General features: G+C 32.9%; 2 protein-coding genes across 2 annotated transcripts in view; both read right to left on the minus strand.

Annotated features, from left to right (window-relative positions):
• LOC111510098 (uncharacterized) overlaps positions 1–9,578 on the minus strand; it is a 49,537-nt gene extending 39,959 nt beyond the window's left edge. The window contains exon 1 of the mRNA XM_074173268.1: positions 9,345–9,578. Coding sequence (XP_074029369.1) covers positions 9,345–9,402 — 58 coding nt within the window. The 5' untranslated portion in view covers positions 9,403–9,578. The remainder of the gene's footprint in view (positions 1–9,344) is intronic.
• Positions 9,579–12,002: 2,424 nt separating this feature from the next.
• LOC111510097 (uncharacterized) overlaps positions 12,003–27,992 on the minus strand; it is a 39,905-nt gene continuing 23,915 nt past the window's right edge. The window contains exons 10-14 of the mRNA XM_023165957.2: positions 24,652–24,872; positions 24,164–24,285; positions 17,642–17,945; positions 16,400–16,516; positions 12,003–12,354 (exon numbers count right to left, since the gene is read on the minus strand). Coding sequence (XP_023021725.2) covers positions 12,205–12,354; positions 16,400–16,516; positions 17,642–17,945; positions 24,164–24,285; positions 24,652–24,872 — 914 coding nt within the window. The 3' untranslated portion in view covers positions 12,003–12,204. The remainder of the gene's footprint in view (positions 12,355–16,399; positions 16,517–17,641; positions 17,946–24,163; positions 24,286–24,651; positions 24,873–27,992) is intronic.

Consider the following 27,992-nt stretch of genomic DNA (forward strand, 5'->3'; position numbering starts at 1 on the left):
AAAAATTATTGAAACATAATTTTATGAGCTACAATTTTCGTCGACGACGAAGATGAATTTTTATTTTTATATTCAGTCCGACTTGATATAATTCAGCGTTCATATGGAAGTATTTGTTTCGAAATGTTTTTCTTTCCTGTAATTCAATGTTTACATGAAAATATCTGTTTCGAGAGGGCTTTTTTTCATTTTGTGTCTGCAAATTACTTCTTTACATAATATACACATCTCTGTATATAATTAATTTTTGAAATTGATTGCTTCCTTCCTTTCTTTGGAAAATTCTCACATTTTTTATATCAAGATGAAGAAGTGAACGGCCAAATAAGCATAATAATGATAAAAAATGCAGTTTTATATAGCTTTGTTTTAAAAATTCTTCATATATTAATATAATAACAGAACTTCAGATATTCACATAACAACTATGAAACTAACGTTAAAGTTGTAGATATAATAATGATGGAATTATAACCACTGAGAGAAATCGTCGATGTATAAGTTATACTTCAATCGATAATTTATTTGAAGACATGTTTTCAAAAACATTTTCAGAGAGCAATTTCCAGGTTACTTCATTTTAATTGGTTTTATCTTTCTGCCAATCTCATTCTCCAGGAGTTATCGGATCATTATTTTTGTATTATTGAACTTGTGAGCTACGGACAAATTAAATTATTATAAAAATAGGAGGGATTGAAGTTAATTATTGTAAATACCTGCGCCATTTATGCAGATAAATATAATATGTCTCTGCTTGTAAATGGTCTAACACTAATTCATTTCAATAGTTGTCGAGTACATAACAATTGGTTTCATCACTCAGGATCAAGTTTAAAATTCATTTCATCTCTGAAAAAACTTTCTTGTTTTTAACGCTGATTCTAATAAACGTTTTCATTGCAGTTCTCTCAAGTTTTCAGCACTTCAATTAATACTTTCAGTTCGTGGTTATCAGGCATTATTTTTGACTGATTAAAATGATATGACATTAATAGCCTCTGCTACAACAACTTCATGGAAGTTACTATCTAGAGGCGATATACGAGTACAATCAAAAGATTCATACTTCAGAATCTCGGGATGACATACCCGAGATTTTGATTTAATATATATATTAGATTTAATATATATATATATATATATATATATATATATATATATATATATATATATATATTATATATATATATATTTTTTAATTATATAATTATCTATAATGAACTTTCCCGAAAAAGAAAATATAAATGTAAGAAATGACTAAAAATGAACCAAATATATAGTTGAATGAAATTTCTATTTAGACCTATCAAATCATAAATATTTATTCCGAGTAATCATTTGTGGATAGGTATGTTCCTTGTATTGTCAGATATTGTGAAATTTCATATTAATAATCGTCTAATTCACGTCGTTTATATCAATTGTAGTACAGCCTAATCCGTCTCTTTTTGGATTTGTGTCGCCCATTGAAAGTATACGTCAAAAGGACACTTTATGAACAGAATTATTGAAAATTCAAGCATAATCTTTTTTAACAATCGTTCAACCAGAGATATTTAAATTTCTTTGCAACTGGCATCCACAGCTTTGTTGAACAACTGGTACTAAATTAGAAATAAAACATATGACATGAACGTTCTAGACGTAAAGACTGAAGGCTCCTCAAACCAATAACGAAGAGTTTTTATTAACTTCCCGGTATTAAACATATGCATTGAAAACTATTTGCAGTTCAGCGATGAGGTTTAATATACTATAATATTAACCAACGTATTCACGTTCTCAAAAACAATATATAACGACAAAATATTGGAATGCGAAATCCTAGTTTACGAATCTTCACGACCTCTAACTTTCAATCAGCTGAAGGATATTTTCTTTCATGTTCCGAGAACAGATCGGTTAATGTGTTTTGTTCTCATCATCCTTCCACACTCGGTGCGTTCGTTGTTTATTCAACACTACGAAACGTGAATCTTTAGACATGCCATCTGGCGGGTCGAAACAACTACTCTTTTCTTCAAGTAGTCATTTTGACATTAGATAGAAGTTCTTGGCATTGCAGTTTTTGTCATTTAAAAATATCCATATATATATATGTGTATATATAAACTTTATTATTTCCAGTTCAAATCTTAACCTGTCCGAAAGTAATGAAATTCAAGATACTTTGTCTGGGTTTTTCCGCTGGGGCTTGATGGTCTTTACTCACTATAATTTGAGAAGAAACCATCCATTCCTGGAGTTTCCTTTTTCGAGTCCGATTTCAAGAAGTCCAGCATGGGTACCACGAGGTCCTGTTCAACAGCTTCCTGTTGTAATTGTACCGTATCAGTACTTTCAACCGTAGCAGTGTCCCAAACTCCGTAGATGTATCCCAGGTCCGATGTATAGTTCTATTGAAGTGTTCAGAACGCAGGTTCCATTGTAAGGCAGATTTGATTCCACCAATATCAGCAAAAGCGTTTGAATCTAGTCTTTACTTCAGCTGGAAGTAAATCCACCAGGCACCCTTTTGGCACATCCACCATACACGTTCACCATCACCAATATACCGTCTAAGGCAGAGCTGATTCTGAAGCTCTTTGAAAGGTATAAAATTCTATTATTTTTATTCATCATCCATGTAGAGGACAAAACATATTCGTTCATAATTATCTTAGGTAGTGTCCCAGATTTTGTATATAACTCATTGTATCTTATCATCATTCTACGCCATGAACAAAAATTATTGTAGTAATAAATTATTGTTGTAGATTTTGACTTTCATTTCATAAGGCTCTGTCATTCTCAATATTTTGTTTTTTGGGTTTCATAAAATCAAATTCTAGTGGCGCCTAACATTTTTTTTGTACTATCAAACGATACTTAGTTTAGACTTGAACACATGCCCAATGCCGCCAGACGAAGAGCTGCCGTTCGCTGTGTGTATATATAAGTAAAATTTATGCCAAATTACTGTACAAATAACTGATTTTTGGCAAGAGTTATTTTCAAAAAGCGAACAAAAAATTTAAGTTTCAACACCTCCTATTTCCGAAACGAAGCATTTTCGAACACAGGTTCATATAGACTTTTTTTCTTAAAATTGTCTCAGGAATACGTCACTTGAATAATTTATCGTACCTACTTATGTTACATCCTGTATACAAATAATATCAAGTACAAACATATACCACACCAGTTAATTTCGTGAGAGTGTTTGAGTACTAGCAAATCAAATTTTGCTACTTTCAGATTCAATCAAGAATACGTCGGTGATCATCATTCAAACTTGTTAAGTCTACACAGAAAATAACAAATCTGTAACGGAAATACAAGACCAACAATCGGTTGGAATCCAGAATATTATGAATGAACCTACGTCAACTTCCTTAAAAAGTGGTTATTGAATGATAAGACATGACTTACGTACGACGTACTTGAAAGTAATAATAGCGCCGACAATTCGTATGTGGTCAGAAATGCCAGTGATGTCTTCTTCTAGCAGATTGCTGACATCACATTCGATAATCATTCAAGAAAACAGAAATTGTGGAATCTATAATGACATACATACACTACATTCACCTAATATTTCGAGGGTGTGTTCGTAAAGTGTAGCTGATTTCCTTTTCTTGATAATAGGTATGGGGAAAATCCAAATCAATTTCATGAAATTTTAAATTTTTTTTAAATATGAATGATATTGATGGAGTGATTTTGTCATCAGTAATGACAGCAACGAACATCAGTTACTGATTCCACTGATTTGTCTTCACCGATTGACTCATCAGTTCTCAATGAAGAGTCTCGTGTTTTCTTTCCATTTCCTAATTGTCAACTTTTAAGTTGATATAATTAGGTCCTGATACGATAGACTGGTAAATTTTGGTTGTTTAACCTGGGATCTTGCATCTGATATTCTTCGTCGCTGTAGAAAACGCATCCTACCTATATTTCGTTATTTGGAGCTACTTTGTAGGTATGATACTTTTGATAGGTGAGATGACGAAGAAAATGGTTACGAGTTGATTACTTCGAGGGTTCGTTCTTGGTTCTACTATGTGAGAGCAGTATTCTGAACTTGAAAGGATCAGAAGGATTCACCCTGGAGATGACCAAAGAAATACTGTCATTGCCAACTATAATAAAGAGAAAAAGATTTGGAAAAGCTGAATACACTCATTTGAATTAATGAATCGAAGAGGTTTTTTGTATTAAAGTGTATAATTTTTAAAATTCTTGCAAAGCGCTCTCGACTTTTGTCATCATCAGTGCTCACCTGAAAGTAAGTGATCCAGTTGAAAAGGGAATTTAGTGATGATTGAAGTTGTAACATTTTTTTGAGGTCAAGAAATTTGGAAAAATTGTTTGAGATTACTTACTTGTCAGGCAACAGGAAGTATCAAACTAAGTAAATTGCGCATTTGTAATATTTGACTTATATAAAACAAAATAGGCTTATAGGCAAGAAAATACATTTTTGGATTGTGGCCATCATGGGGTTCAGTCAAAGTATCATATGAAGAAAGACAAATTGAGACAAAATGTGTCAAGTGTCATGTTAAAATAATGGTACCAACTTGAGGAGTGATCCATTATGGATTTGATTGAATATGTAGAGGAAAAATATTGAATAAATTATATCCTCTTATGAAGGGGAAGGAAATTTCTGTTTAAGTTTACTTGAGTATTCAAACAATGATTATTGTTGGAAAGTTCTTTAGAAATCTCCAACTCTTCAAACAAGTCAAGTCTGAGGAAATTTTTATTATCTATTTTATTTAATATTTTGGAATTTCTATTGGGACTAAAGTTGTGATTGTGAAATTTTATGTGGTGGCCAAAAGCAGATTTGTCGGGTTTTTTCAAATGTTCATTAATACGAGTAAAAAGAGGTCTACAGGTTCTACCAATGTAAGATGGCGAACAATCAGAACAGTCAAGCTTGTAGACTCCACTTCTGTGTAATTTGTTGATTTTGTCTTTAGAATTTACTAAAAGGTTACTTAAGTTGTTTTGAGATTTTAAAAAAATGTTTGTACCAGGTATGGTATTTTCTATAAGTTTGGAAATAACAGTACAGATATTTTGATCAAAATAAGGTAAGGAAAAATATTTCACAGAAGGTGAATTAGTCAAGGTGGTAGAGGTGAAGGCCAATCTTCTATCTGATCTGAGTTCAAATTTACTAATTAATTTGTGAATAATGGATGGTTGATAACCATTGTTGACAGCAATCTGTTTTAAATTATTTAATTCTAAATTAAAATTGGAGGGAGATAAGGGAATTTTCAACAATCTGTTAACATAACAATTGAAGGAAGCCATTTTATGTTGCATAGGATGAAATGAATTGAAAGGAATGACATGATCAGTCTGGGTTGGCTTTCTGTAAATGGAAAAATCTAGTTTGTTGTTAGTTTTTGTTATAGTGAGATCTAAAAAGTTTAATTTATTGTCTTTTTCTATTTCAAGTGTGAATTTAATTTTTGGATGTAAGTTATTTAAGGAGTCAAGGATATCATGTACTACATTAGAGTTACCATCTATGAAAACCAAGCAGTCATCAACATATCTGTGCCAACTGGGAATCTTATCAATTTTATTTATTATGAAGGAATTTTCCAAATTTTCCATGAAAATGTCAGCCAGGAAAGGTGAAAGAGGATTACCCATTGCTAGGCCTTCACAATCACGCAAAACAACTTAAGTAACTTTTTAGTAAATTCTAAAGACAAAATCAACAAAATACACGGAAGTGGAGTCTACAAGCTTGACTGTTCTGATTGTTCGGCATGTTACATTGGTAGAACCTGTAGACCCCTTTTTACTCGTATTAATGAACATCTGAAAAAACCCGATAAATCTGCTTTTGGCCACCACATAAAATTTCACAATCACAACTTTAGTCCCAATAGAAATTCCAAAATATTACATAAAATAGATAATAAAAATTTCCTCAGACTTGACTTGTTTGAAGAGTTGGAGATTTCTACAGAACTTTCCAACAATGATCATTGTTTGAATACTCAAGTCAACTTAAACAGAGATTTCCTTCCCCTTCATAAGAGGATTATGAATTTTATTAATTGATCACATTTTATTAATATAATTTATTCAATATTTTTCCTCTACATGTTTAATCAAATCCATAATGGATCACTCCTCAAGTTAGTACCATTATTTTAACATGACTCTTGACTCATTCTGTCTCAAGTTTTTCTTCTTCATCTGATGCTTTGACTGAACCACATGGCCTCAATCCAAAAATGTATTTTCTTCGCTATAAGCTTATTTTGTTTTATATAAGCCAAATATTACAAATGTACAATTTACTCAATTTGATACTTCCTGTTGCCTGACAAGTAAGTAATCTCAAACAATTTTTCCAAATTTCTTAACCTTGAAAAAATTTTGCAACTTCAATTATCACTAAATTCCCTTTTCAACTAGATCACTTACTTTCAGGTGAGCACTGATGATGACGAAAGTCGAAAGCGTTTTGGAAGAATTTTAAAAAACCTCTTCAATTCATTTATAATGAAAAGATGCTAGCAATTGAAATAAATGTGAATACAATTCTCAATAACCTATACTACCTATAATACCTCATTATACTGGTTTTACATTCCTATTTTGTATTGTTCCAACTGACCTCAGAGTTTCTACAGCAGTCATAAAAGTGAACTTATCAAAGTGTTCAGCATTACTTCCGATCTAGAATGGTGGTTAGACGTTAGAGACAGCTATTTCGGTAGTTTCAACACTACCATCGTTGTCTCACTTTAGCAGAACTTTGCGTTTCGTGTAATCGAAAGCAAATCTGATTTTTATGATTACTACTGATCCTATAATTGTTATTGTTTCATGTTAAGTCGCATGACTCGCAACTAAAAACCATTGGTTACACATATATGTTACACTGGCTTCACTTAGTTAATCTTGCATTTACCGTATATTCTCAAATAATGTTTTCATGTATTTTTTCACAGTATTTCTTAGATTACCATCATCAACATGTATTACTCTATGCACTGACTTAACCTTAGATAACTGCAATAAATTAAGTGATTTATGTATCAAGAATGTGGCTCTTCAACTTAGTGACAGAGTTCTGTGATACCTTGTTCAATATCAAAAACCCAGACAATTTCCTTAACCACTTGGAAAGTTTAAAAAATATTTGTTAAATGTAACATTCTTACCAATACTCTTCTATCAAGACAGTGCTGCTTGGTGTATCAAAATATGATGAACTTGTTCAAGCGGTCATCACACTAGATACGGGTTATTCAGATTCTTTTAAATTGCTGTGTAAATCCGGTGATACTAAGTCCGCAGTGATGAATACAATTTTCAATATTCAATTCGACAGATTCAATCTGAATTAATGAAGAAAAGAAAATTGAAACTTTCTATGTTTTTTACCACTTTTATTTGTTACAATTCCCTTTTCATCATTACGAATCCTACCACGTAGTAACGGCTACATCCACAATTTAGCGATTTAAATTTCTTGAAAATACTTGAATTTATTGTTTTGGAAGGTAATATTTATTCATAGGTTGAATCATATCTCAGTCAGTATAACTTGTACTCAAAAAAATTAGTACAATGAAATATATTGATTGTGGTGTTCCACAGCGTTCAGGATTAGGACTCATCTTTCTTTTCATATCAATTCATGTCAATAGTATTCAGAAATTTCCCACTTGTCATTGTCAGTCGACTTTTGATAACTTCATTATTTTGTTTTTTCTATTCGTTTTTAAGCCATTATATTCTCAGGTTACTAAGTTCTCACAAGTTTTCACAAAATATATGTAATCTTAGTATTGTAGTTGTACTGATGAAGATGTGAAGTATATCAAAAGCTTGACACATAACTAAGATTATTTTAACAACGGCAAAGTTTCATTTGCCATCTTCTGGTGATATCTGCAGTTCAGAACTACACTGATCCAATGAAACTTTCCTCATTAATCCATTTTACTGTACATTTCTCCAGTCGCTAAGACTATCCACTATATATATATATATATATATATATATATATATATATATATATATATATATATATATAATATATATATCTATTTATCTTATTTATATATATATATATATATATATATATATATATATATATATATATATATATATATATATATAGGGAAATTAGGGATTTAAATAACAGATTGATGATGATTGAAAATACTTCTGAATACTACTTACTCACAAATATTTCCATTCGATCGCTTCAAAAACACTTCTCTAAGTTTTTTCGAAAGCTTCTAATAATTCTTCTTCCATATTCTCTGTTTCACTATCACTGTCATCATTTAAATCAAAATAAATAAATGAATGAATTTATTTCCACCATTAATATGGAAGTGTCCAATCTCCATATAGTCTTTTTCAACAAAAATTACTTTTTTATTCCTTTTCTGCTAGTCTTCTTCGGTAATATTTAGATACTTCTTCTTTAACTAGCTCTATTACCTTCTTATCAAATTTTGGAAAATTATTTTTACGCCTGATGCTTTGTTTCGATTTTCCTCAAATCAACTCGATGGTATTGAAAACACAAAAATAGGGGGCAAGTCTCAGTATGGTGTGTCCATACTTTTCAGCCATACTCTTAAGGACATACACATTTTCAAATGTTTTTCTCTGTGAAACTTCAAGTAGTTAGTTTTTGGTATGGTTATCTTCAAAATACAAATTGTTATCCATTGAAAACCTTTGTGTTTCATCTTTCCTCAAATTTTTATTCGGTACTTTGATGAGCTCTCGCGAATGATAGGAAGCATTGTCAAGAGCTATTACACTATTTGCATCCGAATTTGGGATCAATGTGTTTTCAAACCATTCCTCAAAAATATTAGCTTCCATGTTATATACATTGAAACATACTCTCTGTGTTTCAATATTCAAATGCATCCGAATCTTATTCATTGGTATCTCGTTTTCGCATTACCAGCGCTATTGGAATCACCACACAGGAAAAAGCCTGCGTTATTACTATTAGTACTTGTCCAAGGATGCCACATTTTAAACAGATAAAAAAAATTGAGTAATTATAACTGCACCAATATCGAATTTCAACACTCAAATCGATATTGTTTCCGATATATTCAAAAGATGAAAAGTGAAGAAAAATGAAATAATAAAAATCTGTAAACAAAGGCGAATAATTGTCACATTTTCTGTAACAGTATTTGAAATAACATAAAACATTGTACAGGTAATATGTAGTTGCTTTGAAATTTTTGATAAATTCTTAATGTTGCTATTAGTATAAATCGCATAAACAGAGTGAAAGGAAAAGTCGATTGGTCTGAAGAATTGCGACTTACCAGTGAATAATTGAAGAAACGCCAGCAACACACAACTACAATAACAAATACTATACATTTTAAATCGTGAAACAGTTCACCTCAACCTCACAAGAGGTCAATCATTAAAAAATGTGAACAATCTTCAGAGTGTTCATTTTATCCCCATAGGAGAGGAGAGTTGTCATCAATTAGATGGAAAACTGAACAATTTTAAAACCATTTTTAAACCGATATGAAATCGAAATTCCCACTTCCAGTTTGACTGGTGGAAGAACACAGTAGCGTACCCAGTTGATATATTCCAAACACATTCACATGGATTAGTAGTCAGTGTATGTTGAAGGTTGCAGAATCGGAGTTTGGATTTTTAAGAGACCATCAAAATAACTTGACAAAAAAATTCAGTCATACGTCTCATATTTAAAATATATTCATTGTGAAACAACAAGAATTGTACTATTCAACATCAAACGAGACAAACATGAACAAAAAAACTATTTGTGACCTTCTTGAGAAAAAAATTACAAACTAATACAGAAAACAAGAATCGCTCAGTTTCGAACTGCGATGTCATATTGCATTTGAAAACAATTATGTTCTGGCATTAATCTAGATGGTACATTCTGTTTTTCCGTTAACCAGCTGTCGCACCCCTACTAACGACAACCCTCAGAAGTCGAAACTTGTGGCGAGCTAAGGATTAACGAGGTCTTACCTTTTAACGTGTGATTCCACATTGAAATGTAAAAATAGTTTATACATATCATGATGACTTGACCACAGCGACTTGACAATATTCTAAAACCGGAGTCAAATACCACCATTGTATTATCTGCGTTGGGAACAACGGGAACAACAATTGGATCACTTAGACTGTTACCTCATCACCTTTAATAATGTCTACCGCAGCAGTAGACAAAACACCAGGCATAAAACCTGCAGACCATGGCTGAAAACACCGGAAAGTAGATTTTGCACAGTTATCTCCGTCCGTGAAATTATACATTCTATACCCGTGGTTTGGTCTACCTATCAGGCGCGTCCTCAGGTGAAGGATAGGGGAACGGCCAGGGGACTGGAGGCCCTGACCCCTGGCCGTTTTTGCCTCCTGATCAGTGGCAGAAATAAGTAGGGTGAGGGGAAGTAAAACTCCCCAAAAGCCTTTGCAAAATATGCCACCGTGGTCCAGCCTACCCAAGCTAAGGTGTAAGGAATCGTATACCGACAGCTGAATGGCCGGACGAACGATCCCCTTGGGGAACTGTGCAAAACCTCATTGTACCTCTGGTAATTCGGGGCTCTGCCAGAGGTGACCAACTCTTCCCTTGCTACTCGGGGGAACACACATGAATGAAACAAACAGAAACAACAAAAACAAAAACCAATCCCAAGGCGGTGGCTGGAGATGAACAGAAATGTCCACCCCTATCTACCGCTTGGAATGAGGCTGAACATAGCAAATCACTTCGTGATGTAATACAAAGGCCAATGCATGAGCGCATTTGCAGCGCCGAGGCCAAAAGGAGAAAGAGAGCGAAGGAGGCATGAGTGGCAGCAACTATAAGTCACCCTGCTCCTCCCCCACTCTACCTCCAACAACAAGGGCGCTTCCTGCGGCGGGCGCCAAGATCTCCGCCTTGAATTAAGGCAAGGAACTGGCTGCCCCTGCAGAAAAACTCCCTCACTTGTGCACCTCTACGGAGGGACCTCAAGAAGGTTGAAGAAACCGCGCAACGACAGTAATGTCGCTGCACCTTCCATAACCTTCGCGGAAGCCACCGTGAGATACCTCAAGATTACCAAAGAGAGTGTGTGTTCGGCGAGTCTTGGCCTACACCTGCCAATATAAATGAGATGTCTCCTAGTGAACTGTCCACCTTCCTGGAAAGGACAGGATGGACGATGACCTAGGAGGTTGAGTCCTCGGGAGGATTTACAATGAGTCACATGTGGCCTAAGTGCTGTGGGTCTGCACTCACCCTTCCTACTCCACAGATACAGAGATACAGTCTATATATGTAGTCACTTATTCGTGAATTCTTCCAATATTTGTTATTAGGCTATTGGTTGTTCATGACAAAGAATATCTACAGGTTGGCAGTTTTTTCAAATGTTTCATTTCATAAGACAGTTGGGGTATCTGTATTCGTTCAGGGAGACAATTCCCTAACATTCCACAACTGTGGTGTGGAACGTTAGGTGTTTGAAGTTTTTGTAAGAAACAACAATATTCCAGAATGTTCCAGGATGTTCTGGAATATTCTCAAATACTCAAATGAACTAGACTAGATAGTCCCAGCTATTTCTAAGGGGGAAAACTTCAAAAGAATGTATTTCAGGCTAAAATGGAAACTGTCTTCACGGATGAGAATAGAAGGCTACCACACCATATAACTCTATTGATCGTACCAGGACTTGTTTCAATATATATGATGGGGTACCCGTTTCACTCAGGGAAACCTTTTTTGAACGTAACATTTCAATACATTCCAGAATATTTTGCATGAAACTTCCAGCTCTTGTATCTGAAGCATGCTGTTAAGGTAGACACGTGATAATTTTTAATGGATTCGTTTTTATAGAGTAATGCTGGGCGATTGGAGCATCATTTTTCCAGTTTTTTTCGCTTTGTGAGCCGAGTCGACACGGTTTGTTTTTTCAGAATAGAAATAGAACTCGTACTCATCATTTAATTGCTATTGTAATGTAATCGGTGAAAACTACAAAACTATGTATTGCCTTGAAATGTAGATATTAAACTGTACAAAATATATCAACTCATGACCTTACACTTAAAATTATACCAAAGAGAGAGTTCATTTAATCATATCGATTAGTTATATCACATTTTCTAAGGAATATTGAATAATACACAGTTTTAATCGTTATCCCAGTTCACTTTGTTTCCAATGCCTCCATGAATGTGTTTGAGTAAAATTTGTTTTGTTCCACATTTTCCATGGACGTCATCAGCATCTACAGGCCAGACATTCACTCCAAAAAAGCCCTTCTTTCTCACGTATTCACCCTGAAATGGTACATAAAGTTGACAAGTCGAAAACAAAATAAATATGTGGGTACAGTTTGCTCGTTGGCAGAACTATCGTCTCATAATTTAAAATAGTACGAATGTCGTCATTACAATTTGGGAATAACCGTTGGCAGTATCATTTTCTACGTCTTCGAAATTAATTTTTTTGAAATCGTGGTTTCTCCAATTTTGTTCAGTAATGTTGAAATATGCTTTATTGTTCAAGAGGGTATCTTAATGGCAATATAAGAAGAATGTTGAAATTATAATTGAGTCATTTGGGTATAATACAGTGTAGAAACTGAAAAAAAAAATCAAATATGAAAAATTCCTATTTTCAAATTTTTCCAATTGCAGTATTTTTGTTTCAAAAAAACTACTTCTACGATTTGTGATTTTGAATATACTAATAAACGGAATCATAATGTCTTTTCGTTTATTACTGGATATTGATTATTTGCAAAATATTAACTTTATGAACAATTTCATCAAAGAGTATCTCTATCAGGCTCCTCTATCAGGGGTTGGTTGATAATGAAAAATAATAAAAAAAAATTACCAAAATTAGTCATCAAAAACTGCTCTGTCAAAAAAATTAACTTAAATTTTTGGGTAATGTAAATTCGAGGTAATGTGATATGAGATAGATCTTTACTTGACTGATCTCATTTTAGTAAATATAAATAGAAGACTTGTTCGATTGATGACCTATTTATTTTGTAGGAATTCATATTGACTATAGAGTAAAGAAAATAACTTTTGTCTAATTTCTACTAGCTCAATCATTTGTTACGACCGGTTTCGGTTTATTATACCATTTTGAAAATAGTCTAATAAACCGAAACCGGACGTAGCAAATAATAAACTCAGTGGAAAATAGACAAAAGTTGTTTTCTTCAGTCTATCTATATGAATAGAAAAGTTATTCTGGTTTATTCGACATCGACAGTACAATTGTTGATTCATGGTTCATATAAAAAGTTGTTGTTCAATAGACAGAGTGTTTCAGATTCGATCCTCATCGTTGGGGATGCGCAAAGTTGCGCATTTACCTGACTAAAAATATGCTGTTGAGAAAGTTCTAAAATTCCGAGTATATTCGGAGATATTTAGAAAAAGCCGAAATTTCGGAAAATGGTTTTCATTTTTCTTGGCTTTATTTTCGGGATTTTCGGGAGGATTCGAAAATAAATTGCACTTCCACATTGCCACTTTTCCCTGCTACATAATGGTGTTTTCAGATTTGATATCCAACGTTTCGTCTTCCTGCCAAAATTGGAGATATTGAAAAAAATAATTCTTATCATAATAGGCTTTGACTTTAATGTTTTCAAATTTGACTTCCAATTTGTTACACTCAATGACATTTTGTTATTGTACAAGTCATTGAATGTTTGGTGAATGGCGAATGAAGAAAAAAGAGATATGATACAAATTTATTACAAATACGATAGAAACACAGTGTTAGGGCATCAGAAAAGTATTTAAACTTATATCCCCAAAGACGACAACCACATCGAACTATGTTCAAGTTATTGGATCAAAACCTCACCAAGTTTGGTTCGTTTGAAAAGCCAATGAAAAAACACGGAGACAGAATCAACAATCAAAATTTGATAAATGAGGTGTGTATGAGGTAAATTAGACATTGTGTTCGTTTCAAAGAAAATAGAACTTTGAACAAATAACAATAATTATTAACTAAAATGTAAAGACATGCAAATGCTCAAAATGTTGGCCTTGTTCATGATAACACAACTGTGTCCTTCTTCGTATATTATTCACTTCCCGAATAATTTTCTTCTTCCTCAATCTTCCGAACTCTCTAACAATGATGTGTTGAAGGTCCTCAATATTTTGATATTCCCTCTGACCATAAACTCTATTTCAAAGTGTACCCTATATGAATGTATCCACAACACTTAAATCTGGAGACCTTGCTGGCCACCTCACCGGCCCATTATTCCCTATCCATTTATCACCAAACCTCCCAGTCAGGTAATTAGATACTCGTCTGGTAGTGTGCGATGGAGCACCATCATGTTGAAACCAGATATTGTTATAGTTAGCCAAAGGTAGAGCATCCAAATAGTCTTCGAAAATCAACATTAAAAACTGCTGATAGATTTCTCATTCAGAATTCCGTCAAATAAATGAAAATCCAAAATTCTATCTTTGTCAATCCCTGCCCACACGTTAATACTAAATCGCACTTGGGATTGAATTTTTCGGGACTGTCTGGGGTGATTAAGCTCCAAATGTGTTCGTTATTTCGGTTAAATATCCTACAATTTGTAAAAGTGCTTTCATCTGTCCAAATTACATTTTCCAGGAAAACAGGAAAATCAGGTCTTCTAATCAACCAATTACAAAATTCTAATTGCCTTTCGGGATCATCTGTATGCAATTTTTGAGATGTGTGTATTTTGTAACATTTTAAACCGCTTTTCTTGATATGTCTCCAAGCACTTGCATGAGAAATATTCATTTCCTAGGAAATTTGACGTGCAGATTTCCCCGGATTATGTTTATCTGCAAATTATTAATTTTTATTGAAAAGGACTGTCTAATTTACCTCATACATACATACATACCTCATTTATCAAATTTTCTTTAGTTTCCTGGTCCATTCTGTCTCCGTATTTTTTCCTCGACTTTTCAAATGAACCAAACTCGGTGAGATTTTGATCCAATAACTTGAGCATAGTTCGATGTGGTTCTCGTCTTTCGGGATACAAGTTTAAATACTTTTCTGATATCCTAACATTGTGTTTCTATCGTATTTGTAATAAATTTGTATCATATCTCTTTTTTCTTCATTCGCCATTCACCAAACATTCAATGACTTGTACAATAACAAAATGTCATTGAGTGTAACAAATTGGAAGTCAAATTTAAAAACATTAAAGTCAAAGCCTATTATGATAAGAATCATTTTTTTCAATATCTCCAATTTTTCGAAAAAGAATGATAATTTATGATACATCATGGAAAAGGTAAATCGATTCTACTCAAAACAGAAAGAATCCAATGTATCGCCCATAAAAAAAAATAAAGTTGATAATGGTGGCCGGAAGACAAAACGTCGGATAGCAAATCTGAAAACACCATCATGTAGTAGGGAAGAGTGGCAATGTGGAAGTGCAATTTATTTTCGAATCCTTTGAAAAATGAAGCCAGGAAAAAATATAAACCATTTTCCGAAATTTCTGTTTTTTCCGGATATCTCCGGATATACTCGGAATTTCAAAACTATCTTCGTATCTCTCATAGTTTCCAATGGTGAGGATCGAATTTGAAACACCCTGTATAAAATAAAATACTTATTTACTTCGAAAAAAAAAGTTAGAAGAAATTTGTTCTCAGGCTGTGAATTCTATACGACCTTTGTTAATGTATTGTTTGATAATAATAATAGTAATGGTCTTTATTGGGTGAAATAGGATATAACAACCAAAATGCGAAGTTCAAAACCGCAGTGTAGAACACTACAGGTTTGTTCTACCACTTGATAAACAATGAAATGAGTAATGAAAAAAATTGAAAGATTGAAAATATTTTTCTTGGAGGATAAACAACTCTGTAATTTCAGAAAGAGTTCTTCAAAGAAAAATCACACTTCTAATGGGAGCTTAATGTATATATATATTGACTGTTGTGGACTTGAAGAAAAAACTCCTTTCACATTCAAATCTTCTCATCTCATACAATTTCATTTGAAGGAATCCGATTTCTTTAATGAACTGAATTCTTTCATAGGTTAATATTTCATTTTGCGAACTGACGTATCTGCCATGAGTAGTGAAATTGACAAAATATGTCTTATTGAAATCCCCTCTTGTATATGTCCCGTAAAAAGTATATGTCAGCTACGTCTGTTGTATTTCACATATTTATGTATATGTTCACAACTCAGAATTTTCAGAGGATGGTAAATAATCAGAAATAATGAGGATCAAAATCAAAAGGTTTTCCCCATCGGCTTAGGGCTGAGCTCAAGACCATTCGGTGACAGCAAAACCGACGTTGAAATTGAATTTACCTTAATCCAAACAGAATCTTTATTATTGAATCCAAACCATTTGTCTTCGTGATATTTATAAGGAGTTTTCTGGTCATCATCCCATACATCTGTATAGTTTTCATACGTTGAGCAGATCTGAAACATCACAGTTAACTTCAATACAATAGTAATAAAAAATTGCCTTCACTATAATGCGATTCTTTGACCAAGACATGTAAAATATTGTTTGAGAAAAATATGAAAAAGTATTATATGAGATTTGTGAAATCAAAACTGGTTTTCAATTAATATATTTCTCTGTTCAAGTTACTTTAAAAAATGACATTCACCTCTATCGATTTTTCGTCACTGAATTTGGAATATTTGCAAAGGTTTTCATTTGTACATTCTAAAAAGGTTTCGATCCCCGATCTCACTAAATTATCAACTTCAAGGCAGTCGTATGAATTGATAAAAATGTTTAATTCATTCGTAAAAACCGGAACAGAATGATAAACAAAATAATTTTTCATTTTATTTTTTCAGATTGTGACAAATTGAATACCTGATTGATGCATAATCGTCAGGGAAGCATTACTACACCAACATCTTTGAACCGTTACTTATGTCACTTTCTAAATGATTGAAAATAATCTTTTAATTGGTATCGTCAATTCCCCTTCGTTAAAAACGCTTCATTTGTAAATGGGAAGATCCGTTAAGGCTTAACCTCGACCATCAAATCTGAATTTAGTGAATTGAAACATTTGGAAAATATCGTTATATAAATATAGGCTATATTGTAAAGAAATAAAATTAGTTGTTCACTTGTTACTTTGTTCATGTCGACAAAAACTACATTTTTTCGGAGGCTTGTGAATAAAACATATTATTGATGATACTTAATTCTGTATTATTGATTTCATGATGAATTTGGTCATTACAGAACAACTTTCAACTTCTTCTACTTTTTATCCCTTTCCAATCACTTCAATTAGTTTTTATACAGTGGAAGCACCATTGGGACAAATTGCATGGAACGTTTTTGCTATGTTAATTTCTCAAACCTAATTGAACTGGTTCGTTGTTCAGTGTGCTATTTGTAACTCATTCAAAGTTCTGGTATTCAAATTAACGAACGAATTCAAATAGACATTGTGTCATAGAATAATCCATTAAATGTATTACTGAATCATGATTTTGGGTGTGTAATTGTATGAGTTGATGATTTGCTGAATGAACATTCCCATCCTTTGACATTAACAATTTTTCCCCTCTCACCTCTGAGTAGTCCAGGAACCCTGTGTCACCACCTGGCCCTGGTCCAGTAATGGGAGAATGAATTTCGTGTTTGTCAGCATCTTTCAGCTGAAATGTTCGTCCATGAAACGCTACACTCAGTACAAGTTTCTCCCTGCTGATACCAGCATTGATCCAGTTGTTAGCTGCCGCTTCCATGTTGAGATGGCTCTTCTCCCATTTGGTTTCTTTCGAGGAATGGTACAGAGGGTTGTGTATTCCGGTGTAGTTACTAGAAGAAGCTTCGTAGAAATCATAGGACTTTATCGTGATCCAGTCCAGAAGTCTGTAAAATTGAATGATATCATTTGAGTTGTTGGGAACAACGACTTGTATTTTGAGTGAAGGGTGAATACTTTCAGAACAATCACTTTTTCCAATCACCAGAAATGGAATACTCTTCCCGACGCGCGTTTGACCAACCAACTTGGCGTCAATCTTTCTTCACTTGGTTGATGAAAGACTTGTCGAGAAGAGTATCACATTTCTGGCGATTAGGAAAAGAGCTTGTTTTGGATCTATTCTACGCCAGGGGTTCAGTTTTATACACATTTGATATTTGTGAATAATTCGTTACTCAAAGACAAAAGATTTATTGACGCATATAGGGTGTGTGAAGTGGTGAAGTGAAATAGATCCCTCTTTAGGAAGACATTTTAGCAAGTTTTGTTGAAATTATTATACTAAAGATTAAGAAGAAAAATACGAGAAATGTGTTTGAAAAACTAACACTCCTCAATCAGTACAGAACACATGATTCATTAGCTGAATATTGTTCGAGCCATTATTCTTAAAACCAAGGTCGGTCGGTAGCCGGGCGGTTTGACGTTTGTGCTTTGTTCACTTAATCAATCGGCCGATGTGTGAGTCGATGGTTCAAGCCCCAGGCTGAACGCTCGATTTCCACTTGCTATCGTCCAACCCGTGTTAGGAATCACACGTTGAAGGGGAAGACCTCGTTAGTCCTTAGCTAGCACAAGTTTCGACTTCTGAGGGCTGTCGTTCGTAGGGGTCCGATAGCTAGTTAACCAAAAAAACACATTTTGAAGTTTTATGTCAATTCATGGGAAACAACATTGAAAAAGAGCTTAGTTTGCCCATGAATTTAATAATACTTTACCAAATAATATGTGGAAAACTCTCAAGGCTCACAAATGAGAGGCAAAATGGTATACCGGAAATTTCGAAAAACCATCAGGAATTGAATAGGTATTTTATAAAATCAGTTCCACAAAATTAACCACCGCAGAAATTATTGAATTTTTATAAGAATAATGAGCGGGTTGATATTGACTTCAATTTAGAAGAAATCTATGATCTATGTAGAAAACTATTTGTGAAACAAAAACCGACGCTGATATAGCTGTGTTGCCCTCATATCGCACCAGACTCGTACTTTTCTGTTCAACTGAGAATGTCTGCCAACTGTCTGTAAAATAACCATTGTTAAGGTTCTGCCTAAAACATAAAGTCCAGTGGAATTTGAAGATTTGAGTGGAATGGGTATTCTGCCTGTACCTATTGGCGAACATTCTGGAGAGAGCCATATCTTGTACTTTTCTCTGTTGCCTTATTTCTGTTCAATCGGAATTTCAAAAAGGGCATAGCTGTACATCCGCTCTTCTCCATATTGCAATAGATGAAAACAAATGTAGAGTGTTAGTCCTACCAGATTCCAGTCGGGCGATCGAGACTAATAATTATTTATTTTGTTAGGTATTTTGGATTATAATGATTTTTCTGTCAACCTTTGGAATTATTGATGGACTATTCGAAGGAGAGATCTCCACTGTTTAGTATAGAGGAATACAGCTCAGATGTCGTATATCTCAAATCAGGAGTACCTCAAGGATCCATACCCGACCTATTATTGCTCTCTGTATATACTTTTCACTTACTTCAGGCTCTTCACACTTGTCATATGCATTTATACGCTGATGATACTCAAATATATCACAGCTTTCCGACGAAAACAGCAGACAATATATGCAGCAATACAGATATAAATATATTTGTTGAACTGGCAACGGACCACTATTCATCCATAAACCCTAGTAAATCGAATGTAATGATCTTTGGTCCAAGATTTCACTGTTCCATAGTGATTAACTCTTCGAATATCTGCATTCGAAATGAACTACTAAATATTGTTTGTAAAGCAAAATATCTTGATATTTTGATGGATGCGGATCTGAGATTTGAAAAATGCATAAATGAACTTTCACTGTTCACTGAAAATAATTTATAGTAACCGACATATTTTGCCTTATCATGTGAAAAAGTCCTTATGTGAATCGTTGGTGCTTTCAGTTTTCTACTAGACAAATGTTGTTTATGGAACATGTTCGCCCACTCAATACAAAAATGAGATTCGAAAAGTTCGAAACTCGTTCTTCAGATAAATGTTTGCTATTGGTCGGTGACAAAGGGTCCCACATAAGCTTCAACAAATCGGGTAGTTGAACATGGAGAAAGGAAGATTATTTCAAGCTGTTTGTTTTTTCCATAAAATAATTTTAAAAAACCTTAACATTTTTATAGGAAAATTGCATATCGTACTGACATCCACAACTTGAATATTCAATATGAAAATATGCCTGCAATGACAAATTTGCCAAAATTATAATTCTGTCCTCAATTCCCCTAAACAATTAAATTCTACGAACTTCGAAACTGAATATGAAGACTATTTGTTCGACTGAAATGAAAGTAAATTATTGATATTATGTAAGCAAAAGGTAAACAAAACTCTTGAGGTGAGGTTATTTATGAAAATCGTAGTTTTAGTTAACTAGTTTAGTGATCCCATAATTTTCCCAAAGAAAGGTTGATTGGGTAACAGGATCAATTATTTCTTAAAAAAAGCAATTGTTTTCTTGCCGACGCGACGTTCCAAATTTATTCAAATTCTTATACGATTATTATCGTTTCAATTTCACAGGAAATAATGAGTTCTTTAAATTTATCACCGAAAAAGAGTTTCTTTGTGTTGATGATATAACTATTTTGAAAACCATCAGGCATATTAGATACATATTGAAAAATAAAAGACATTTCAACAACCAAACTTTCCAGACAACACCAATACAAAACGACATGAATCAAACGACAACAGAAAGGTGAAGATTGAAAAAGAGATAAATTATTCAAGTATTTTACTTATTGAATTGAAATATGCGATATTGAGGCCATCGACATCTCTAGTGTTAACTAGAGGATGTGTACCATTTCGCTCAAAAGTCTTTTGGATAAATATGGTTAACATTCAGAATAGTTGGATGATCAAAATGAAAAATGTGTTCATATTCTTTTTCATGTTCAACGAGGACTGTGGGGCTTTTTATATTTAGTTTCTTCTAATCTCGCATGTGTTCTGAGAATCGTGTTTAAAGATAACACCCGGTTTGACCAAAATAGCATTAATGACAGTTTCCACAGTTCAGTTCATATACTATATCGAAAAAAAAAATGTTGAATCATTTTTATCCAAAAAACTTTTGAGCGAAATGATACATCTCCTTCAATGCGATAGTGTTAACACTAGAAGAGATGTCGATGGCATTAATACTGCATATTTCAATTTGATAAGTGAATTACCTGAATAATTTATCGTTTTTTCAGTTTTTACCTTTCTGCCATTGATTAAAAAAACAGATATCACCTTATCAGAATCACAGATGAAGCCAATAATGTTTTTCATGTCGTTTTGTGTTGGTGTTGTCTCGAAAATTTGGTTGTTGAAATGTTTTTTATTTTTTAATATGTATCTAATATGTCTGATGGTTTTTAAAATAGTAATATCATTATTACAAAGAAAATACTTTTCGGTGAGTAATTTCATTAAAAACTCATTATTTTTAGTGAAATTAAAACGATAATAATCGTGTAAGTTTTGTGGGAGGTGAATTTATGAAAATTCATTGTCACAGAGCCCTGAAAAAGAATTTAATTGAATTCGAAACTTAGGCAAGAAAACAGTTTCTTTTTGTTTTTTTCCAGTGTAAAGTGAAAAGACATTTTCCGTGATGTATTTCATTACTTTTTACATTCACTTTTCCCATACTAAAATGAAATCTCATAGAGAGTTTCGCTAACCAAGTTAACATCATCAGGAGTTGGTTAGATGACTAATCATCATCTGCTGATGATGCTAACATGGTTATCGAAACGCGCTTTGAGGGACAGTATTTGTCCTCACAGTATATGTCACTGTAATGAAAAATGAAACCGTTCAACTCTAGAAAATACGTACAACAATCTCAAGTTATTTCATGAAAGCAAATGATTTTGTAAATTTCGTAAAGTTCTAAGACCCCTTCTTTTGGTGGGTTCTTGTGGGAATCTAACTGAAAATTCCTAAATTTGTTCAACTTGGCCGCTTTATTGGACTATTGTTTCAGGATAAATAACACTGGTCACTCCATGTAGTGTTTTCCAATGGAACTACGAATCACTCATTCGAAGGTTTCTATTACTGATGACTCACATCAGTTCTCAATAGATGCCACTATATATAATTTGATATAATTTACTATTGTGTGTGGTGTTTTAACTGATTCCGAGAGTGTCATAGGATGAGAGTTTTTGACAAAATATTCAACATGGAGAAGGGGTCCAATTTATCACACCATGAATATTATATGTATCTTGGTTGTGGTGTTAAGTTTCAAAACCCGATAAGTGAAAAAATTATTTATTTTGGATTTACCTACCAAGTTATAATGTTCAGAACACAGTAGAACTCATTTATTTTGCACCGTGGATATAAAGGTTGATTTCAAAACCAGAAATGTCCATTACTGGCGTTTATCATAACACTTCAACATGTGTTTTAATCAATGATTTAGTTTAATCTGTTGAATAAAAGTTTTTTTGGTGGGATAAATCTTCAGTAATATTCATCATTAGGTACAAGAAAGGTTCCAAACAGTGCATCACAAACAGATATGTCGAATTTGATGAGTTCAAAAGCAGCATGATCCCTGAGTCTATGGAAGTGGTGACAGTCGAGAGAAAAAAATGAATGGTAGGTAACAAGAAAAAAAGTTTCGTGAAGTGAGACCGAGCACCAATTACTTGGTATTGACACATTTAGAACGTGTCCTTTGCAAATGGCACGATTTCTCAAAAAATCTGGGAAATACACGAGAAGTGCTTCTGCTACCATTATGGTGAATAATAGCTTCAGAAATCGCCAAGCAGAATATTACCAAAGTTATAAGAATGTTTCATTGGGAGTGTCATTATTGGAAGTGCAACCTGATTGACTTTCAAAAAAGTAAATCAGAATCAATTTAAACAGCATTTTGTCTAATTTTAAAAACAATACTAACTGTACATTTCCCATTCATTTCAAATATTAGAATTTCAAAAACTACATCTCACGATTTGATCTCCACAAACTTTATTTGAAAAATATCTCACAACATGTTTCGCTTTTTCAAGTGATTTATACTTCAAGTTGTTTTTACATTACTATTTATATACTACAGGTAATCATAATTGAGACTACCTCTAAGAAATTATCTGAACCTCTACATAACGTACCTGTTCAATTATGATTACCTAAAGCATATTGCCTCACATCTACATCAATAATAATTTTTTCTCTGTTTTAGAAAAAACAAGTTCAATAATGGTGATCTATTCAAATCCAGTTGGTCATTCATTAGAATGTTTGAATTTTTAAGTTTATTAATTTCCATTGCTTCTAAATGATTCAATTTCAAACCTTTATTTTCTATGTGCAAAATTTCGAACTCTTTGTTGAAGATATGATTTTCTCCTACAAGATGATTTGAATATGTTGAATTTGTTTTCTAATTTACATAGCTCGTATGATGTTCCTGGATTCTATTCCTAAATGTCCTGCCAGTTTGACCAATATATGTCTTAGGGCACGTTCCACACTTTAATTTATATACCCCTGATTTCTTGAATTTGGATGTCTTGTCTTTATTATTTTTTACTAACTTTCCCAACGTATTACTTGTTCTATATGCAATTTTAATATCTCGTTTTCTCAAAAATGAAGCCACTTTTTCCATTGGTTGTCTAAAATACGTTGAAACTCTATAATTTTGATTATCTACTTTATCAATTGGAAAAACGTCTCGAACCGCTTTTGCGTAGACTTTCTTGGCAAGTATTTTGTTTATTAATTTGGCTTTAAACCCATTGTTAACCGCAATTGGCTTGATGCTATTTTTGAAATTACTATGGATCTTCATGAAGTAACGGCCGAATCAATCAGAAAAAAATTGTTGAATATTTGAATTGAGATATGGAAACATTGGTTAGTGATATTTGATTCGATGTTACAAAGTAAACTTTATCATCAATTGGAAAGTTGAAATTTTTGTTGTTGATGTACGTACTTGAATTAAGCAAAATAGGATGCGAACAAAAAAAATAATTGAAATTAAACAAGTCTGAATCTTTTAAGTTCTACGAACGATAAAAAATAATAAATAGGTAAGTATATAAAATATTTAAATATCTCACTTGTTCATTTTTGGTGGATCATACCCAGTTCCTGCTGGATCAGAACGTACAGATGCACTTAATAGCCATCCAGCCTTATCAAATTCATATCTCGCTCTTTCCAGAAAAGAGATGTATTTTTCCTGGAATGAAAAGTAAATAATTCATTTTTCCTACAATGATTTGGTAAGTAATATATCATATAGGTGTTGTTATCCATTCTAAAATAATTGGAAGCAAATTCTGGGCACAGCAAGGAAATTTCAGAAAGCATTATTCGAATGTAAGTCACTCTGTATATTCGATTATCAGCTAAAGAAATCAAAATGACAAATTAGCCTGTTCAGGTAATTAGCTCATATTCGGAAAACCTGAATCAAGTGATTATTGCAAACTAATGACAGAAGAACATGTGGTTGTGGATAAAAAAAAAATAATCAAAACCTTGTATATGAATGTAGGGTACAGATTGGGATCATCTCAACAAAGCAAATCTAACTCAATCATACCTTTTCTTCTTCTTTCGGATACTGCCAGTCGATATTCAGACCGTCGAAGTGAAAATTCTTTATGAACCAACCCGAACTTCCAAGAAATGTTCCTAATTTGCCTGCATGGCCAGCTATACGTGAAAAAAGGGTGGAATTACTTGCTGCTGTGCCACCAACACTCAATAATACCTTCAGATGAGGATTCTTTCTTTTCAAGTCCGTAGATCTGAAGTATAAACCTGTAAAAGAATTAATAGAAGCTGATAGTAGCATAAATGAATATCATTCTGTTACATTTGATTCGCATGAAGTTTTCATGTCCAATTACCTGCTGTTAGAGAGAGATGAAAATTTTAAATTGGGCGGATTCGCATGGATCATTCCATTTGTTAATTTCGTTTGGTTGTGAAATGTAATTTATTCATTTTGCTTTCGCTACAGATTGCTCTGTAACTGAAGGTATTGAAGCCTGACTTATCTTCGTTGTTGGTGATTTGTTTAATTCCATTTAATCATTTACATCTTGTTGTTTTCTAATGAATCTTCATATTTTCTGAATTACATATGTATTCATACATGTAACATCTTTTTTTCTACACCCTTACTCTAACAATGCACTTATATGACCATAATCCGTTTCATAATGATATCCATTATGATACAGATTTTTCATAACGAAACAGATTATCAACCAATAGAAACCCATAATTTTTCAATCAAGAATCCTGTTCCTTTGTTTGTCCTAGATTCTAACCTAAGTAACTGATTGCTTCATTTGTCAAAATCAATTTTCATATTACCTACCCATATTATCAAAATGTCTGAAAACAGCGATGTAGAAGGAATACCATCGACTCCTCCACACATATCGGAGAAAGCAGAAAATGCAACAAAAAATCTTTCACCCCAAAAATCTAAGAAAGTGTACGAAAAACTATATCAACGGTTTATGGGCTGGAGAAATACAAATAATATTTCGACATTCTCGGAAAATGTTTTGATTGCCTATTTTCAAGAATTGATGGAAACTATGAAATCATCTAGTATATGGACACATTAATCAATAATAAAATCGTTGATAAACATCAACCATAATATAGACATTTCAAAATATAAGAAGCTACAAGCTTTATTAAAGCGAAAGTCCAAAGGATATGTTGGAAAAAAATCAAAAATATTTTCACCTGAACAATTAAAAACGTTTATCGACGAAGCACCCGATGAAATATACTTATTTATAAAAGTAAGTACATATCTACCTAACATTATATTTTTAATACTTATTTTGTCATAATTACTTTTTCTATTTGACATATGCATGATATATTTTATTAATTTCGCAATAGTATATTATGCAACGATCATGTAATGATGGTTATTAAGACACGAGCATTAACCGGGATACGAAACGAGCCGAAGGCGAGTTTCGTATGGTATATGCGAGTGTATTAATAACCATTACATGAGAGTTGCATACGCTATTTTTTCTAAACCCTAATGAAAAACTATAAATATCATATTTGTATTGAACACATTTACAGTAATTAACTCATATTTGAAAAAAAAAAACACAAACTTAATGGTATTACCATGGATATATGAAAACTATAAAGATTCTAATTATATTTATATTGAATATAACAACTGTAATTAATCTGATCTTTTAAAAATATTGGAGTCGATGGTATTCCTTCTATATCGCTGTTTTCAGACATTTTGATAATATAGGTAGGTAATATGAAAACTGATTTTGACAAATAAAGCAATTAGTTACTTAGGTTAGAATCTAGGACAAACAAAGGAACAGGATTCTTGATTGAAAAATTATGGGTTTCTGTTGGTTGATAATCTGTATCGTTATGAAAAATCTGTATCATAATGGATATCATTATGAAACGGATTATGGTCATATAAGTGTATTGTTAGAGTACGGGGGTAGAAAAAACTTATTAAGGTACCTCGTGGCGTAGCGAGCTAAGGAGTTGACTACGATCTCGACGGCTTTGCAAGACGCCGGTTCGAATCTTTTAATTGTCTTTTTTTTTCATTTCTTTCTTTATTTTATAATTATTTTTTTTGTTTTAGGTAGCAATGATTTTTGGAATACTGGGAGCATGTCGAAGGCTGAACTACATGACCTTAAATGTGAAAATGTCAAAGATATGAATGGAATCTTAATTGTTAATGTGGTAGAAACTAAAACAAAAGTACCTACAAAGAACATTCACAATTACCGGCAAATATTACGAAATTAGTAAAAAATATATGAATATATGGCCGAAATTTTGTCCCACCCCATCTTTTTTCGTTAATTATTTTAATGGTAAATGCACAATTCAAAACATAGGTATTAATAAATTTGGAAATTTAGGGAAGAAAATAGCAACATATTTAAATCTGCCTGATCCGAATTTATATACAGGACATTGTTTTCGAAGGACATCTGCAACCGTATTAGTTGATGCCGGAGGCGATATTACTGCATTAAAACGTCATGGTGGCTGGAAATCCAATTCAGTGGCGGAAGGCTACATTGAAAATTCGCTTTAAAATAAAATCAACATTTCCAATACAATATTGAACTCTATTGAGAGTGACAACAATGAGATAAATGTAAATATTCCTTCCACTTCCAAATCAGTGGTACCTGGAATAAACTTTTCAAATTGCACAATAAATAACCTTAATATTTTTAAAAGATCAGATCAATTACAGTTGTTATATTCAATATAAATATAATTAGAATCTTTATAGTTTTCATATATCCATGATAATACCATTAAGTTTGTGTTTTTAAAAAAAATATGAGTTAATTACTGTAAATGTGTTCAATACAAATATAATATTTATAGTTTTTCATTATTTATCGGCTTTAGAAAAAATAGCGTATGCAACTCTCATGTAATGGTTATTAATACACTCGCATAAACCATACAAAACTCGCCTTCGGCTCGTTTCGCATCCCGGTTAATGCTCGTGTCTTAATAACCACCATTACATGATCGTTGCATAATATACTATTATAGCCGTATGTCTTACGGAAATATGTATAATGAAACATTTGATTTGTGTACATGATACTTTTGTGAAAACGAAACCTATTGGAAAACGAAACACATGTCGTGGTTTTGTTATCTGTCCCCAGTTCCAACTCCCTACACTGTAGGTTAATGGTTAACACCTATTAGAAAACGACTACTACCCTGGCTGATACCACGAAGGGCAATGGATTATATCTGACAGGTGTCAGTGCAGGATTCTTCACTGAAGTTATTCTTGCATATGCTGTTGGCGATACAACTGCCGCAATAGATTTCCAATAATTGGAACACTTGCAGAACACTTGTAGACCGGTTTCG

The sequence above is a fragment of the Leptinotarsa decemlineata genome, unplaced genomic scaffold (assembly GCF_025532065.1).
Source record: "Leptinotarsa decemlineata unplaced genomic scaffold, Ldec_3_MD MMD2_tig00000218_RagTag_RagTag, whole genome shotgun sequence".
NCBI classification, from domain to species: Eukaryota; Metazoa; Arthropoda; class Insecta; order Coleoptera; family Chrysomelidae; genus Leptinotarsa; species Leptinotarsa decemlineata.